The 16,630-nt window shown below is 44.1% G+C and overlaps 1 protein-coding gene across 1 annotated transcript in view; it reads right to left on the minus strand.

The window, feature by feature from the left end:
- Window positions 1-782: 782 nt before the first annotated feature.
- The window catches only part of LOC116891119 (1-phosphatidylinositol 4,5-bisphosphate phosphodiesterase epsilon-1), a 204,360-nt gene continuing 188,512 nt past the window's right edge, over window positions 783-16,630 (minus strand). The window contains exons 28-33 of the mRNA XM_032891834.1: window positions 16,346-16,474; window positions 13,970-14,179; window positions 5,911-6,069; window positions 4,133-4,351; window positions 3,441-3,663; window positions 783-1,664 (exon numbers count right to left, since the gene is read on the minus strand). Of these exons, the coding sequence (XP_032747725.1) occupies window positions 3,475-3,663; window positions 4,133-4,351; window positions 5,911-6,069; window positions 13,970-14,179; window positions 16,346-16,474 (906 nt within the window). The 3' untranslated portion in view covers window positions 783-1,664; window positions 3,441-3,474. The remainder of the gene's footprint in view (window positions 1,665-3,440; window positions 3,664-4,132; window positions 4,352-5,910; window positions 6,070-13,969; window positions 14,180-16,345; window positions 16,475-16,630) is intronic.

Here is a 16,630-nt window from a genome sequence, read left to right on the forward strand (position 1 = left end):
CGTTAGTGCCGCGTAGCTGCTCGAATGAGAACAGTGTGAGTTCTCTTGGCAAGAGAATGACGGTGCAGTGGGCGTCTTCCACTGACGCGATAGCTGTGTGGTGTACTCTTGACAGGTCTCTCTTTACAATGTGCAAAGAAGGGGTGGTTTGATTCATTCTCTAATTGGCCAAGGAAAGTCTGAAACTCGAAAGCCAGGATTTTTAGTGGGTTTTCTAGCTTGAAGAAAAAATATCTTCAAATGGAACAAGGCCAGTAGAAAGATGAAATGTAGGGTCTGGAGGAGCACGCATTTCAGTCTCGTAAGTCACAATTCGCTACATCCCAAGAATGAGAAGAATCCACTGCACTTAGCTGACTGTTTTGTGAGGTCTGGTTTTAAAATAGATCGCATGGCCAGGGAGACCCGGGTCTATGGCTCCTCAATAAATCAGAAATGAAGATGACACCATGGCGCTGGATGTCCACCCACTTCTCATGCTCAGATGATTTATTTCTAAGATGTCTTGAAATAGATTGAACCGCTAATGCTTGTCACCCATAGCAATGTCGAGAAAGCTATGTCTAATAAATACACAAGTACAGTGTCAGTATAAACATCGTAAAATAAATAAATCCACCTGAAACATCAACTCAGTCTACTTTTTGCTTTTTAAAAATGATTTAGGTTTTCTGGGGTTGGGGATTTAGCTCAGTGGTAGAGCGCTTGCCTAGGAAGCGCAAGGCCCTGGGTTCAGTCCCCAGCTCCGAAAAAAAGAACTAAAAAAAAAAAAAAAAAAATGATTTAGGTTTTCTTATGAGGACATCACAACTCGATAGACACTAAATTGTACATCATTCTAAATTCACTTTGTGAGAACTGAAAACGGGACAGTCTGTGGACGCATGGGTCGTAGCTTTCGGAAAAACATTTCTATCTGAGGAAAGGCGGCCCAAAGAGTGCACCTGGGTACACGATATAGGAACTAATTTGAATAATTGCTAACAAATCTAACAGGACATATTTACATTTCCAATGTCCCCACACTTCCACTTCTCATTAAACCCACGGCCAATTTTCAAGGTTTTCTAACTTCTGTCTGTGCCTTTGGCTCCCAGTTCTCCCAAGCTGGGTCAGCAAGCTGGTCCTCGAGCCAGCCTCACGTTGTTTTTGTCTGACCCTTAAACTAGGAAAGATTTTACAATTTTAAGTGGTTGAAACACTTAAACATGTGTGACATGTGAAAATTATATGAGGTTCCGATTTAAGTGTCCATAAATAACGTTTTATTGTTCAGTCAGATGTTCATTCTTGTACCTGTTGTCGGCAGCTTCATTTGCCATCCAGTAGCTGAGCTGACTGAATGCGACAGAAGCCACGTGGCCCCGACCCTAAAATGTTTACCACCTGGCCCTTTACAGGTGTTCCTTGTTGCCTTCAGCTTGAGGGGTGGCTTTTCCACCCATAATGCCCCGGGCAATGCCCTGGGTGTCCCTGCTTCATTCCTCAGGAAGTTGGTTGGCAGTCCTGTGCCGTTTTGCTTGTCCTCTGCATGAACCTCTCATCGGGTGTGAGGAGGTTCTGGAGTTCGGAAATCATCAGTTTCCAGTTTGAATGTGATGGAGGTAAAGTATGCTTCTTTCCACCACGTCCATTCTTGATAGCTTCTCATCAAGGGCCTTCCCCTGTAACATCATCCACACAGGCTAATTAGTGCATTGAACATGAAGAGGCAGATGTGTACAGCCTAGCCAGGTTCCAGGTTGTTCAACTACAGAACCCCAGAGCTCTGGTGGCTAGCTTTGGAACGAGTCACTTCCTAATACAGTGATGTCCTTAGGAGGTGGAATACTGTTATTTCTGTCCTGGAACAGAAAATTCTTTAGGAGAAACAATGAACACTCATTTTATCAACATCAAATAAATGTTCCTCAACTTTAGAAAAAGGAGGAATTCCCTCAACTGTTACCACTTCACATAGAAATGAGGTGAACCTTTGCTTCTATGGAAATTCTTAGGTTATGATTATTGCAACTACAACAGATAAATACTATAACAGTCAGAAACGCTAAAACATTGAACTTGTTTACTTGTGAGAACACACAGAGAGAACTTCTTATAAAACTATGTGTTCATTCTTGGACATACCGTGATGAAGGAGGTCATAAGTGGGCATAGTTGTGCCAATGGCTATTTTTAAAGAAAAGCGCTGATGTTTAGCAGAGGTCTGAGGTCAGTTCAATCTTTATGGAGTTACTTGCCAAAGGAAACAGGGACCAAAGGCAAGCATCTAAGTCACTGTCCCCCAACAAGGCCACACCTCCCAATCCTTCCCAAGATAGTTTCACTAACCAGGGACCAATCATTCAAATACATGAGCCACTGGAGGTCACTCTCATTTAAACCAGCACAGCCAGCCTGGGCAATACAGCCTCAAAAAACAACCAAAGAAACCATGAAAGGAAGGCTCTTAGGTTTGATTCCCTGCGCTCTGTTTTCATATTCTAGATCATCCGTCTGCTGACACTGACTTTGTATTACGTATCCAGCAGTGAAGCTGGCAACTGACACTGCGTTTTCAGAACAGAGACTGAAGTTATTTTTCTTTTGATTTGCTTTTCCTTTTAGATGTGGGGGGTCTCACTGTGTTCCCTGTGTTGGCCTGGAGCTCACTATGTAGCCCAGGCTGACCTTGACTTTTTGATCCTCCTGCCTTGGCCTTCCAAACGTTGAGATTACAGGCACGTTCCTCCATGCCTGACATATTTTAATTTTTTTAAGAGGTAAGAAGAGATGAGTTTGCGGGGGGTCTAAATGAAACGTGTTAGACTATGCTACTAGCGACCCAAAGGACTAAACACTGAGCAATCTGTGGAGCCATTGAAGAATGTTCATTTATGTTATTAATTAAGGCAGTCCTATGTGTGACGACCTAAGTCTGTTTGACACTTTGGGGCCATCGGTTAGTTATCCACAAAATAATGAAGTGTAAAAAGGTGTGTGTGTGCGTGCGTGCGTGCGTGCGTGCGTGCGTGTGTGTGTGTGTGTGTGAGAGACAGAGAGACAGAGAGAGACAGAGAGACAGAGACAGAGAGACAGAGACAGAGAGACAGAGACAGAGAGACAGAATACAAGGGTGTACACATGCCATGGTATGCATATAGAGGTCAAAAGACAACTTGTGGGAGTCATTTCTCTGCTTCTACCATGTGACTGACCCTACAGATCCAATTCAGGTCATTAGGCTTGGCAGCCAATACCTTTAACCACCTGGCCACCTCTCCAGCTCAGGAAGTCTAAAATTTTAAAAGCTTACATAGAGCTTCAGAACCCTGGTACTCTTCTGAGGTACCATTTCCGCCTGTGTTCAGAGGACGAGCCTCTTGAAAAGACACAGGGAAGGCACCCTCCTGTGTTACAGAGCACCTTCAGCTGTGTTCCGTTTCGGAATGCTATGGTACCTTCATATCCCTGGATCAAATGTGCTGCACTGGCTCACGACTGGTAGCCCACTGTGTCACCAGAGGCCAAGGCACCCATGGGTTTCTCCTCCTTGCTTTGCACACTTTCTGAGGCCACAAGCTGAGGAGGCGATGTGAGTCCTCGGGTTTGCTTAGTGGACTTCGTGAGTTTCTTGAGTTCACTTGCAAAGGAGATGCCCCTCCTTTTATCTTCTCTGGATGCCTGTGTGGGGGGAAAAAAAAAGAACCTTCCTTGATGGGCTGGTAAACCCAGATTTCTGATTCTCCATGTCATACTCAGGGAGTATGTACTCCTTTGTACTTCTCTCTGGCAAGTAAAGCACTGGGTAAATGGGCCAAAGTTTTCTAAGACAGGGTTTCTCTGTGTAACTCTTTCTGTCTGGGAACTTACTCTGTAGATCAGGCTGGCCTCAAACTCAGAAACCCACCTGCCTCTGCCTCCCCAGTGCTGGGGTAAAAGGCATGCACCACCACCAAGCTATCAAGGATCTTTTAACCACACAGGAGAGCATGCTGTTTTGTCTTTCCACCACACACACACCGAAAACAAAATAACTATTTTCCAAGAACTGCTGACTTAGGAACTTTCTTGATTCAGTAGCTCCCAAATTAATTATGATGTGACAGACAATCTGTGATTTATAAAAACGGCAGTGTGATTTTCACATTACCTGCACCTGCTCCTTTAGCTTAAGGATGAATTTCCCTGCGCCCTTCCACTTGCTTTGGGCTTGAAACACACATTCTTGGTCCAAGAGGATCCTCTGTGAGGACTTCGGGGTAGAAGACTTCTTATTGGGTGCATCTTTCATTACCTCTTCCAAAAGCACATAGTCACACGGATTGGGGTTGTTCAGGATGCTGTAGGAATATTTGGCTTTGCACAAGGTCTGAAAGAGAAGGTAGGGCTCAATCAATTGTCTGCCACCTTTGCATCCATCATGAATGAAAATTTAAGGTGGAGAAGTGGCTCAGGCTTTCAGAGATGGAGAGGATCTTCCAAACCAGGCCACTCTGCCTCACTTTCATTCGAGTAGCTCTGGTTCACAAGACACTTCCTCAGACTCCCTCACTTAGCTTCCAAATGGCCCGGCTTTGGTACAGAAGCTTAAATTTATAAAAAAATTGAAGCAGATTGCAGGGGAGGAAGCTTTAACTTAACAGAGGCCAAGCAGAACCCAGAGCAAGTCCAGCTAATAATGTAATTGAAAAGGCAAGATCCAGATCCCACTCTCCCCCAGCCCCACCAGCCATAGCATGTAGCCATGAAGGTTAGGCAGCCAATGGGAGATGGAATCCTGCCCTAGGAGAGCTCTCCTCTGCCAGGCTGCCTCTGTCACACCTTAGGGTGCTGAAAGAGTTTTAGAGGACGCACGTTTTCCTTTCACTTAGTAGAAGAACATCTTCCATTCGTTCATTCATGCACTGTATGCTTAGTCATGACCTGTTCTGTCCAGTACTGTGCTGTGCCCTGGGGAGACAAAGCTGAGCAAAAGAAAGGAGAATCCGAAATTCAAAGGCAATTAAGGAGACTGCAAATAACTAGCCGGATTATCACACAACAGAAAAACAAACCACATGCAAGTACATGCCAAGCATTGTACGAAGCACCCCACATGTGTTACCACTGCCTCTGTTGCAACCGTGTGTGTGGGAGGTGCCAGTGTACCATCTCCAGGTTATTAAACCACCTGGAAGCTTGCCACACGGTGAATCCAGAGCCAAATAGAATGGGATGGGGAAGGCAGGCATGGGAGGAGGATTTATGCAATGGAAATTAATCAGAGCCCTCCCTGCTCCCCACAAAAGAAGTTTGTCAACACACAGTATAACTCAGACACAGATCTAAGTGAGATCTGGGGATCTCGCTGGAGATCCCTGGGCGAGCGAGGGGTAGAGCAGGGTTTGAAACCTCAGCCATGTGATCAGGGAATCTGTGTGTTGTTTACTGTGCAATATCAACTTCTCAAGCAGGAGTTCAGTGTATGCACAGGCCCCATGTAAGCATTCTTTGAAATCAAGTTAAAAACAGAACAGAACGGCAGCTTGACATGGAGGAAAGGACTTGGCCAACAGTTAGAGTTGGCCTCCTGCTTATGTTCTGTGGCATCCTTCAGAGATGGTCCTTTAGTACTTACTCAGGTGTTTGGGGGAAAATTTCTGCAGTGCCACTTCCTAAACACATCAGCAGCAGAGATCTAAACTCATTGCCAGCTAAGGATCTGTTGCAGGAATGAACAAATATTTCCTATCCTTAAGCGATGGTTTCCCCTGTCCCTGCTCCCACCCAACTCTAGAACTTCATTCATTAATAATCTGTCAATGCACACATATCTGATTTGTCTCAACCATTTATATCAAGAAGGCATGGAGTGAGGAAAGGAAAGATTCTTGGGGCACGGGGATCAAGCTCAGAGCCCTGTGCGTGGCCTCCCGAGGAAGCGTTTACCTGCTGAATCACGTCCTGTGCAGTGCTGACCCGTGGGGCTTTGATGACAGTTCGAGGCTGCTCTGGAGAGACATCGTGCACTTGGACAAAGAAACTCTCCTCCTCCGAGCTCAAGATCACCTCTCTGTCATCGTGGACAATGTTTTTCTCTTCTAGGGTCTGCATTTTTAAAGTGAAAATACATGAGGAGTTGGTAAGATGATTCAGAAGGCAGGGGAAAAAAATCTAGCAAAACTTTGAGTTGTATCTTGGTAAAGTGGAAAACCTAATTTATACTTTTTTTAAAAAATAAATCTTTTTTTTAACATTTATTTATTTATTATGTATACATCATACAGCTTTCTGCCTGCATGTATGCAACTACAGGCCAGAAGAGGGCACCAGACCTGATTATAGGTGGTTGTGAGCCACCATGTGGTTGCTGGGAATTGAACTCAGGACTCTGGAAGAGCAGTCAGTGCTTTTAACCACTGAGCCATCTCTCCAGCCCCCCCTAATTTATACTTAATGCATTAGTTAATCTTTCGCACGTACACTGCTGAAAACAGGAACCTGCTTCTGAGGGGAAGAAAGGCTCGGTTTCTATTGACATTGACTCACACGGGTTTTAGAGTAAACCAGTTTAGACGTGCCCACCTTGTGGATTTTGAGAGGAGAAATCAGCTACAAACTTTTAGAAAGCAAATACACTGTTCTTGCTTATTATTGAAATATAATACAAACAATACAGTTGTATTGAGGGGAAGTCTGTACCCCAAGTATTTAAGGAATCTTAGACATCGGAGCTGGTGAGATGGCCTAGAGGATAAAGGTGCTTGATCTGCAAGCACGAGGATGTGTTCAGTTCTTAGGCTGCGTGCAAATATGGAAGGAGAGCCCACTGCATGGGTTATCCTCTGACCTCTATTAACATGCTATGGCACACGGGCCCCTCCCTCCCCACACTTTAAAGTCACAGAAGAGAAATTATGGGCATATAAAATATGACCATGGAGTACTCATCCAGGTGGAATGAGAAAAGCCCACAGGGGAAAGGCTAAATCAATGGCTTCAGGTAAGCAGTGAACATTGACAGACTTCCCAATGATATGAGAATTAGTATCTGAGTAATTGGATTTGGGTAAATTTTGGTGAAATCTAATTTAACCTCTCTCATATATGTAACATCTTTTTAAAAAGTTTTATTTCGGGGTTGGGGATTTAGCTCAGTGGTAGAGCGCTTGCCTAGGAAGCGCAAGGTCCTGGGTTGGGTCCCCAGCTCCAAAAAAAAAAAAAAAAACCAAAAAAAAAAAAAAGTTTTATTTCTTTACGTATATGAGTGTGTGCCTGCATATATATGTGTACCTCATGAGTGCAGGAACCCTCAAAGGGCATGAGAGGATGTTAGATCCCCTGGCACTGGAGTTACAGGCGGTTATAAACCACCGTGTACGTCAACAGAACTGAGCTTGGATCTTCTTCAAGAGCAGTGTGTGTTCTGAAGTGTTGAGTCACTCTCCAGCTTTCATTTTTATTTTTATTAAAAATTTCAAATGGGCTGGAAAGATAGCGGTTAAAGAGCACTGGCTGCTCTTTTAGAGGACCTGGGTTTGATTCCCAGCGCCCACATGATAGCTCACAGCTACTGTAACTCCATTTCCAGGAGATACAATTATGTCTTCTGGCCTTCCTAGGCACCAGACGTGCATTCGGTACATAGATCCATATATGGGCAAAACAACCATATGCATACAAATAATAAAGTCTTGAGAAAGTGATAAAACCTGTTTTCTATTCCCACCTTTCCCTTTCATATCACCTCATTCTCATAATCAAACAAATGAGCAAACAGGTCTGTGAACAGAATCTCACTGCCGTTAGGTAATGTATTCTTGTGTATATTGATGCATTAGTGTATTCCCCAGTATGTGACTAGATAAACACAACATCTCGGAACTGTGTGAATATGGTTGTAATTTTTTTAACATGGTTTCTGTCCACTTACTGTGCCCTGTTTTCAAGTGACAGTAGCTTAAAGTTATCTTCTGTAAGCCAGTGACACGGAGAAAAGAGAGATAAAGAAAGTGGTAGGTGACTCTGTCAGATGTCAAGACTTCACACAGGAGGTTCTATTCTTTTAACCTGATCTCCACACACAGGCTATTGAAACAGTGCTAGTTAACAAGAAGAATTCAAGGTTTGTTGTCGATGACAAGTTTCAAAGGGTCCCATCACCTAGGATTGTTCCGGTTGGTACGTAAGTTAGAATAGGAAACTGCCACCAGGTGGTGCCATATTGTAACCGAGACTGGAAGGGATCTGCCCCAGCCTCCTTTTCTTTTCTATCTCTTCTTCTTTCTTTCCTAATTGTATTTTTCTTGAATATTTATGTATTTACATTTCAAATGTTATTCCCCCCAATACCTCCTCCCTCCTGCTTCTCTGAGGATGCTCCCATCCCCACCCACCCACTCCATCTTCAACACCCTGGCATTGTCCTACATTGGGGAAACAAGCCTTCATAGGCTCAAAAGCTTTTCCTTCCATTGATGCTGGACAATGCCATCCACCGCCACATATGTGGCTGGAGTCATGGGCCCCTCCATGTGTACTCATTGGTTGGTGGTTTAGTCCCTGGGAGCTCTGGGGGCTTGGGTTGGTTGATATTGTTGTTCTTCCTATGGTGTTGCAAACCCCTTCAGCTCCTTCAGTCTTTTCTCTAACTCCTCTACCGGCGTCCCCTTGTTCAGTCCAATGGTTAGCTGCAACTATCCTCATCTGTATCAGTAGGGCTCTGGCAGAGCCTCTCAGGAGACATCCATATCTGGCACCTGTCAGCAAGCACTTCCTGGCATTAATTCTTAGGCAAATGGATGGAACTAGAAAATATCATCCTGAGTGAGGTAACCCAGGCACAAAAGAACACAAATAAGTGGATATTAGTCCAAACGCTTAGAATGCCTAAGGAAAAATTCACAGATCATATGAAGCCCAAGAAGAAGGTAGACCAAATATGGATGATTCATTCCTTCTTAGAAAGGAAAACAAAATACTCATGGGAGGAAATACTGGGGCAAAGAGTGGAGCAGAGACTGAAGGAAAGGCCATTCAGAGACTGCCCCACCTGGGGAACCATCCCATCTGCAGCCACCATGCCCCAGCCTTTTCAAAACTGCGGAAATCACAACCCATAGCTTACATGACTGGAGTTTCCAACCTTACTCAAAAAATGGAGGTGGAGGAGTAGAGGTACTGTCTGTCTACTTCTATTACATAAAACATGATTGGTCCCCACCATTCTACAACTTGGTTTTCTCCCCAGTCATAGTTCCTGTTACATAATGGCATGTGTCCTTACATTCATTGTTATATATTCAAACAATCCAAAAGTGGTGTCAGGGGTAGTTCACACAGCAGAGTTTATGATCTAGCATTATTCAAAGCAGGAAGAGAGGAGCATGTGGCTGAGGGGAGAGTAAAGTGCTTGCTGAAGAGCATGAGGACCTGAGCTCATACACCAGGACATAGGCACAGAAGAAGTCAGCCATGGGTGCTGTCACATGCTTGTAATGCCAGCACCAGGAGGCAGAGGCAGGCTGACCCTGGGTTTTGCTGGTTGTCTATATAGCCTACTTGGTGAGGTCTAAGTTCTGTGAGAGACCCTGTCTCAAAGAAATCAGGGTAGATGGCTTCTGTATAGTACTTGTAGTAGTTCTCTGGCTTCTACTTGCATAGGCATACATGTATACAAGTACATGTGAACACACACACGCACATACATACATACATACATACATACATACACATACACAAAGAGGGAAATTCTACATTATTTCCTAAAATCATCAAGAATATATATTTTGCTAGGTATTGTAGTGCACAGATTTAATCCCAGCACTAGGGAGGCAGAAGCAGGTGGAGCTCTGTGAGTTCAGATAGCTAATGAGGGCTGCAGAGTGAGATGCTGTCTCAAAACATTTTTATTTACTTTTGTTGTTCATATTCTTTGTGTGTGTGTGTGTGTGTGTGTGCACATGTGTGCACATGCGCGCGTTGTAGGTACACACCCATGTGTCCATGTGTGGGTGTCACAGTTCAATATCAGGTGTCTTTCTCTACCGCTTTCTATACCCTTTCTTTGTACCAGGCTCTCTCACTGAGCCTGGAGCCTGAGGCTTCAGCACAGCTGACTGGACAGATAACTCTCAGGATCTGCTCGTCCACCATGGGTCACAGAGACACCGCTGCAGTTGGTATTTACACGGGTGTTAGGAGTTGAACTTGGCTTCTCAGCAAGAATGGTGCCTGAACTGCCGAGCCTTCTCTCTAGCCCTTTCTTTTTGGGTCCAAGTCTCCTAAAGATAAGGTCAACCTAAAATTTTCTATGTGGCTGAGGCTGCCTCCCCCTCTGTATCTATTTTGGGTTTTGAGACGGGGTTTCTCTGTGTAGTCCTGGCTGTCCTGGAACTCCCTCTGTAGACCAGGCTGGCCTGGAACTCCCTCTGTAGACCAGGCTGGCCTGGAACTCACAGAGATCCTCCTGCGTCTGCCTCCCACTACTGGAATGAAAGGCGTGAGCCACCACTGCCTGGCTGAGGCTGGCCTTCTTAGACTTCTGCTTCCACCTCCCAACTGCCAGATCTACAGATGTGCACCAACACACCAAGCTGTTTTATTTTTAAGTTAATTTCCAGGATGTGGCTCACACGTGGGAGAACACTGCTCTATGAAGCTGTGGTTGTCCTATAACTCATTCTGTGGGCAAGGCTGAACTTAAACTCACAGTAATCCTCCACCTCTGCCTCTTGAGTGCTGGGATTAAACAGATGTGCCACAAGGCCCCACAAGAGTTTATTTACCTTTAAAGGTCTTTTCTATCATAGGTAATGAACAGAGAATAATATCAGTGGCCCCCAGTGAAACACTTTTTAACTAAGCATTTTCCTACATATTATGCACATATGCAACATGGGCCTCATGATAACTTGGAGAGAATATTGTACCATAGGTTTTGCAAGTAAGGTTAGCAAGAGTTACAGAAGTTATGCGATGTGAATGCAGTCAGAGAATACACTGACGGGCAGGGAGAAGAGAGGAGAGGTTACCACTAGAAACTGGAAACTGGGGCTGGAGAGATGGCTCAATGGTTAAGAGCACTGACTGCTCTTCCAGAGGTCCTGAGTTCAGTTCCCAGCAACCACATGGTGGCTTACAACCATCTGTAAAGAGATCTGATGCCCTCTTCTGGTGTGTCTGAAGACAGCTACAGTGTACATATATAATAAATGAATAAATCTTAAAAAAAAAAGAAACTGGAAACTTTTGTTTTGGGATGGGGTCTCTCTACAAAACCCTGGGTGTCCTGGAACTCACCAAGTAGACCAGGTTGGCTTTGAATTCACAGAGATTTATCTGCTTCTACTGGGATTAAAAGCATGCACCACCATGCCAAGCAGGAACTTTTAATATGCTGCACAGGCTTTTAGAGATTACTAGCTCTCCCCTATAAGATAATAGAAATCGATCAATGATTACAGTGCCTTCTGGCATTCAATAATTAATGAAGTCAGTTATTCAGAATAGGGATTCTGACACTGCACCCTTGGGTGCCTTGTGCAAGCTACGAATTTGCTCTAGTACTAAGCCTCACCTCCGGTCCAAATGAGTAACCACCACGCACCAGGCAAATCTAAATCACCAAATCCGGTTGTTGTCTTTTAACATATATTTCAGTCATAACGAAATCAACCAACCAAACAAACAAAGCCTCCTACTGCTGTAGAATTACTACCGTCTACTCGCTAGGAAAAGCTTGGGAGAAATCCCCTTGTGATTTATGTCCCCGCTCTTCAGAGTGCTTCTCTCCCCTCGGGTTTTAAGCATCCATTCTGGAAGGTTTTTCTGCCTGCCCTCATGTGCATTTAGACTACCCATGGACAGCCAGAAACCCCTCAGTCTCTCTACCTCATTAACAAAGTCCCATCTGAACCTCATCACCGCCCTCTCCTGCTGACTGCCTCCTGCTGCTGTCTACACTGCAGCCCTGGGTGTGGAGAATCCTCAGTGGCTAATAACAGGATTTCTACCATGGCCTCAGAGGATAGCAAAAAGACATGAAATCAGAGCCACAAGACTGTCCTTTCTGTTCCGACCCCATTGTTTATTTTAATGCCTCTGAATCCTAGATTTCTAATGCACAAAGCAATTTCCATTACATCATGAGGGTATTGAAAATAATGGGTGTCTGAGCCAGGCTAACTCTCTAAGTGATTTTGAAGTGTTTTCTTGTTTACTAGCACGGTCACTTAGGAGCGACTTTTTACAGATTGCTAAGTAACGAAGAGAGACATTTATAAACAGGAAAAACTTAGGGCACTATTAAAAATGGCTCCAGAAGTCTACCCGAGCTCTTGATGTTTTCCCACAAAGCGCTGTGAGCTTATTCTTCGCCTTTACACACCTGAAAGAAAGGGCGAGGACAATGACAATGTTTCTTTGCTTGAAGTATGGCCTTTCATGGTCTGAGGCAAGAGTAGGGAAGGAAGGTGGCAGCTCTGGGTCCCGGAAGAGAGGCTGGTATTCTGTCTGGGTTGCAGGCTATGCTTACAGTGACTAACTAGAGTGCAAAACGTAAGGCCCGGTGAGGAAAACTAGCTCACCTTCCCAGCATGTGCTACTGAGGACATCTGACCAATCACACACTAAAGAGACCTGATCATGGGCCTAGGGCATATTGAATGCTTAATAAATATGCATTGAATTAAATTGTTGAATCAATTCAACTGTTCATCATTTGATTTGTATATTTGATGATATATGTCGGAGCAATGGCTTCATATCCCACGTTAAAAAGGGATAGTAAAGGAGTGGGCCCTTGCTAGATTGCTCTGCAAAGCAAACTGCTCCACAGACAAATTCAAACAAAAGCTAATGGGTTTGGAGCCATTGCCTATTTTCCTTTCATGCATCATGCAGTATCAACATACAAAAACGTTGACTAACTCGGATTGGGTGTGAGAGATTAACGTTAGTTTGTGTGAAGTTGTGGGATATTTTCAAAGACATAGCTAATGTATAAGCTCAGGACATTTTAGATGTTGATGATACGCTATCCGAAAAGCCTGGGACCCAGTGTGCTTCAGATTTTGTGGACCTTAGGATTCGGGAAGCTTTGCATAGATTGTAAAAGCGGGAGAGCCCTAGCTAAGCCGAAGCTGTACCAGGCACGAAGAAGAGAGTCAACAGGTCCAGGGTTAGGCACTGTGGTAGCTCCCTCAGCTGAGCCTTGGCTTTGGCTTGAAAATATTAAGTGGAAAGTGCCACAAATAAATAATTCATGTGTTTTAAATTGTGTGAGTGGAATAATGCTATTTCTTGCTATTCTGTTCTATCCTGGGGCAGTGTGAGGGGTAGGTGTGGTCATGAATCACCCTTTGTCCAGCATATCCCTATCAGACTATCTGCCCATTCGTCTTCGCTGTCTCAGCAATCAAGTCAACTGCCATGGGACCATAATGTCTGGATACCAGCGACTGTTTCCATGCGAGGTTTCAGGCATCTACAGGGAAGGGCGGCCTCGTCTAAGATGATCCTTACAGCAGTGGTGTCACACATATAAATACAGCACTGGACCTACAGCTGAGGCACACAGGAGTCCTTTAAGTTACTGCTTCCTTCGTTTTACAAGTATGTTGCTTTTAAATACTTATTTTGTGTGTGAGTACACCATCGCTGTCCTCAGATACACCAGAAGAGGGCATCAGATCCCACTGCAGATGGTTGTGAGCCACCATGTGGTTGCTGGGAATTGAACTCAGGGCCTCTGGAAGAGCAGTCAGTGCTCTTAACCATTGAGCTACCTCCCGGCTCTCAGGATGTTGTTTTTAGACTGAGTTTCTTTAGCGAACCATCTGAAGATGTGCAGGAAAATTAAACCACTTCTCCACATTCACCCGAGAAGAATAATCTAAACCACATTGCAGTAACAATGCAGGACTCGAAGAAGGTGTTTAGGGATGAGATGGCCGGTGACCTACTGAGCAGTCGTCACCAGAGCAGGCTCCGTCGAGGATGTACTTACTTCTTGTTGGGGCTTTAAGACAATCCTGCCTACGTAGCCTTCTTCTGGGAACCAGCTGTTTAAAATCTGCACAATATCTTCCTCTGGGCCCACAGCTCTCTGGAATGGTTGTTTCCTGCATTCATTCTTTTCCTTCGATATAAAATGCTTCTCTTCCATCAGAAAATAGTCTGCGGCTGTAAGTTTGGTGTCCTGGTCAACTGCCAAAATCTAAAGAAACAGCAAAGGCAGCGTGAGGCCCATCCCTGAAGAGTGACGTACACTGAACACTCGTCTGTTTTCATGGTGTTTTGATGGGCTTGCTGTGCAATTTATAAGCGGAACCCTACCCAGGAGTGTTGCATAACTCTTTCTGGAGCTGTAATAATTCTTCTATGTCCAAAACGGATTGTTTATGTTCACTCTGGGCAATGACATGGCTTATTCATAGTCCCCAGACAGCATCACCATTTTTTCCCAACTGCTGGAATGAGAGATCCTATTGAATTAAAACTTTAGATTTCTCACTCCGTGGACTCGGTTCCTTGAAATCTTGCAACAAAGGACCGAGGCAAAGGGACCAGTGAGTTTGCAAACACCATCTCTGTTTCTGACTGTGGAAATAACTATCTTCTCATGGAAGGCTCACAGGGCTAAGTTCTGGTCTGGGGATTCTCCTTTCAGTAGATTCCTGACACTGAGCCCAAAGGGTTTTTTTTTCTCCATTGACTCTGGACTCTACACAATCAAATGGAGTGGTTAAGTCAGAGTTTTGGAGTCAGTTAGACCTAAGTCTGAGATTCCTTTTAAGACTTACTTGTTTTGAGTTGAGGCTAGATCAGTGGTAGAGCACTTGCTTAGCATGCGTGAGGCTGTAAAGATTTACTGTCTTTGGAGCATTGGAATGACAGTTGGTGTTTCCATCCATAAAATGGGAATGCTCATAGTAATAATCTACTAGTTTTGGTTTATAATGGAGGCATTATGCACAGTGTGAGACATTGTGAACACTCAGCAAATATTAGCCATTTTTAGAATCTTACTGATGTTTTTTTCCTCAATCCCCTCATATAGATTCCTGTTGCCATGCCAGTGATAGTGAAGAAATCTTCTGTTTTCTTCTCCTGAGAGGTGGTTGTGTGATGTGAGCCAGCTGCTACCAACTGGCTTGGATGAACAAACACCCATTCTCCATTAGCTCTGTCAATGGCCATGGTTAACATCTCTCACTTGGAGGGGAAGCACAATTTAAGGTGGTAAGGATGGTAGGAGCAGAAAAATTCTCACAACTCTGACCCCTCTATCTGAGCCCTTGGTCTAAAGTAGACAGCAATTGCTACTAGGAATGCTAGTAATTCCAAGGTAAATTGTTTGGACCACGCACATGCCTGCTACTATAAGAATTACTCAAGATGAAAAGTTTCCAGGGGTTCTGTTGGTACTGTCATCTCCTCAAGAGACTCAGCTCTACTCCTTCTTAGCACGAGGACTCATTTGTTCATATGGGGGGACAATATGGTGTTGCTTTTGTTAGTGGCCGTGAGAAGTTTCTCTGATTTTATAGAATCTTAATAGTGATTTGACACTAAAGTTTATGGACTGATTGACTAAAAAACAATCAAGGAAAAGAAAACCACCCGAAACCCTAAGCAGTAGCTTCTGTTTGATTACGATGCTACTTAAGTTGGTTATAAAACGTTGGGCAAACATTGCACTATTCATAGAGATGCCCTTAAATGATAGAGGTAACTAATATTAATATTATTAATATGACAAGATTAATGTTTGTGCATGGCTGCTCCATCAGTTTTTAGTTCTGCCGGGCATCATACCGCTCTTGCTACATTTCATCATATGCACTAACTCTGGAGGAAGATCCAGAGCACTCCTCTTGGTCAATGCTCTCCCTGGTCCACCCTCAAAGAGAAGTGGTTCTAAAATGGGTTAAGGACGGATGAGTGTGTGTGGATGTTAGGCTGGTGAATCAACAGAAATTCTTCTCTATGGGTAAGCTAGTTTGTCTAGTGGAAACAAGAACCAGTTTCCTATTCTTAGGATTTCATACAATCAAAAGACCCATCGTAGTAAAGATAGGAGGATTGTAAATTTAAGGTCATCCTGGGAGAATCCTGCCTCATAATAAAAAATAAAATGTCTTTGGCCATGGCTAAGTGGTAGAGCACTTGCCTTGCATGTACAAAGCTGTATGTTCAAGCCCCGGCATGTAAAGATAAACACGCTTACAAGCTATAGATTGATAAATAAAAGATGTATCGTCAACGTGGGCTTTTATGGATTTACATGAATGTGTATACAAACTTACACACATTTTACACACACGTGCATCCATACGTTTTGGAGACTGACTTTCTTTGACCGTGGACTCAGTGGACTTGCCTGTTGGAGAAGCTGCTTTGCCTTGGTGCCTTCGTTTATAGTGAAAACAGCGAAGGGCTCTGGACCTGGGACACCATGCACTGTGACTTTGTGAGTCTGAGAACATTTCCTCTCTTCAGTATTGAACATCTGTCAATGAAGATGGCACGGTTTCTCATGAATTCTACACAACACAGTAGTTTTAGGCTCTGTTCAACACAACAGTTCTAGGACCCACTTGTAACTTGATGCAAGACTGATGTGGTGGAAGAGACAATGCTACATCTTCCTCAACGGTCAAGGGGA

The sequence above is a fragment of the Rattus rattus genome, chromosome 2 (genome assembly GCF_011064425.1).
Source record: "Rattus rattus isolate New Zealand chromosome 2, Rrattus_CSIRO_v1, whole genome shotgun sequence".
Lineage (NCBI taxonomy): Eukaryota > Metazoa > Chordata > Mammalia > Rodentia > Muridae > Rattus > Rattus rattus.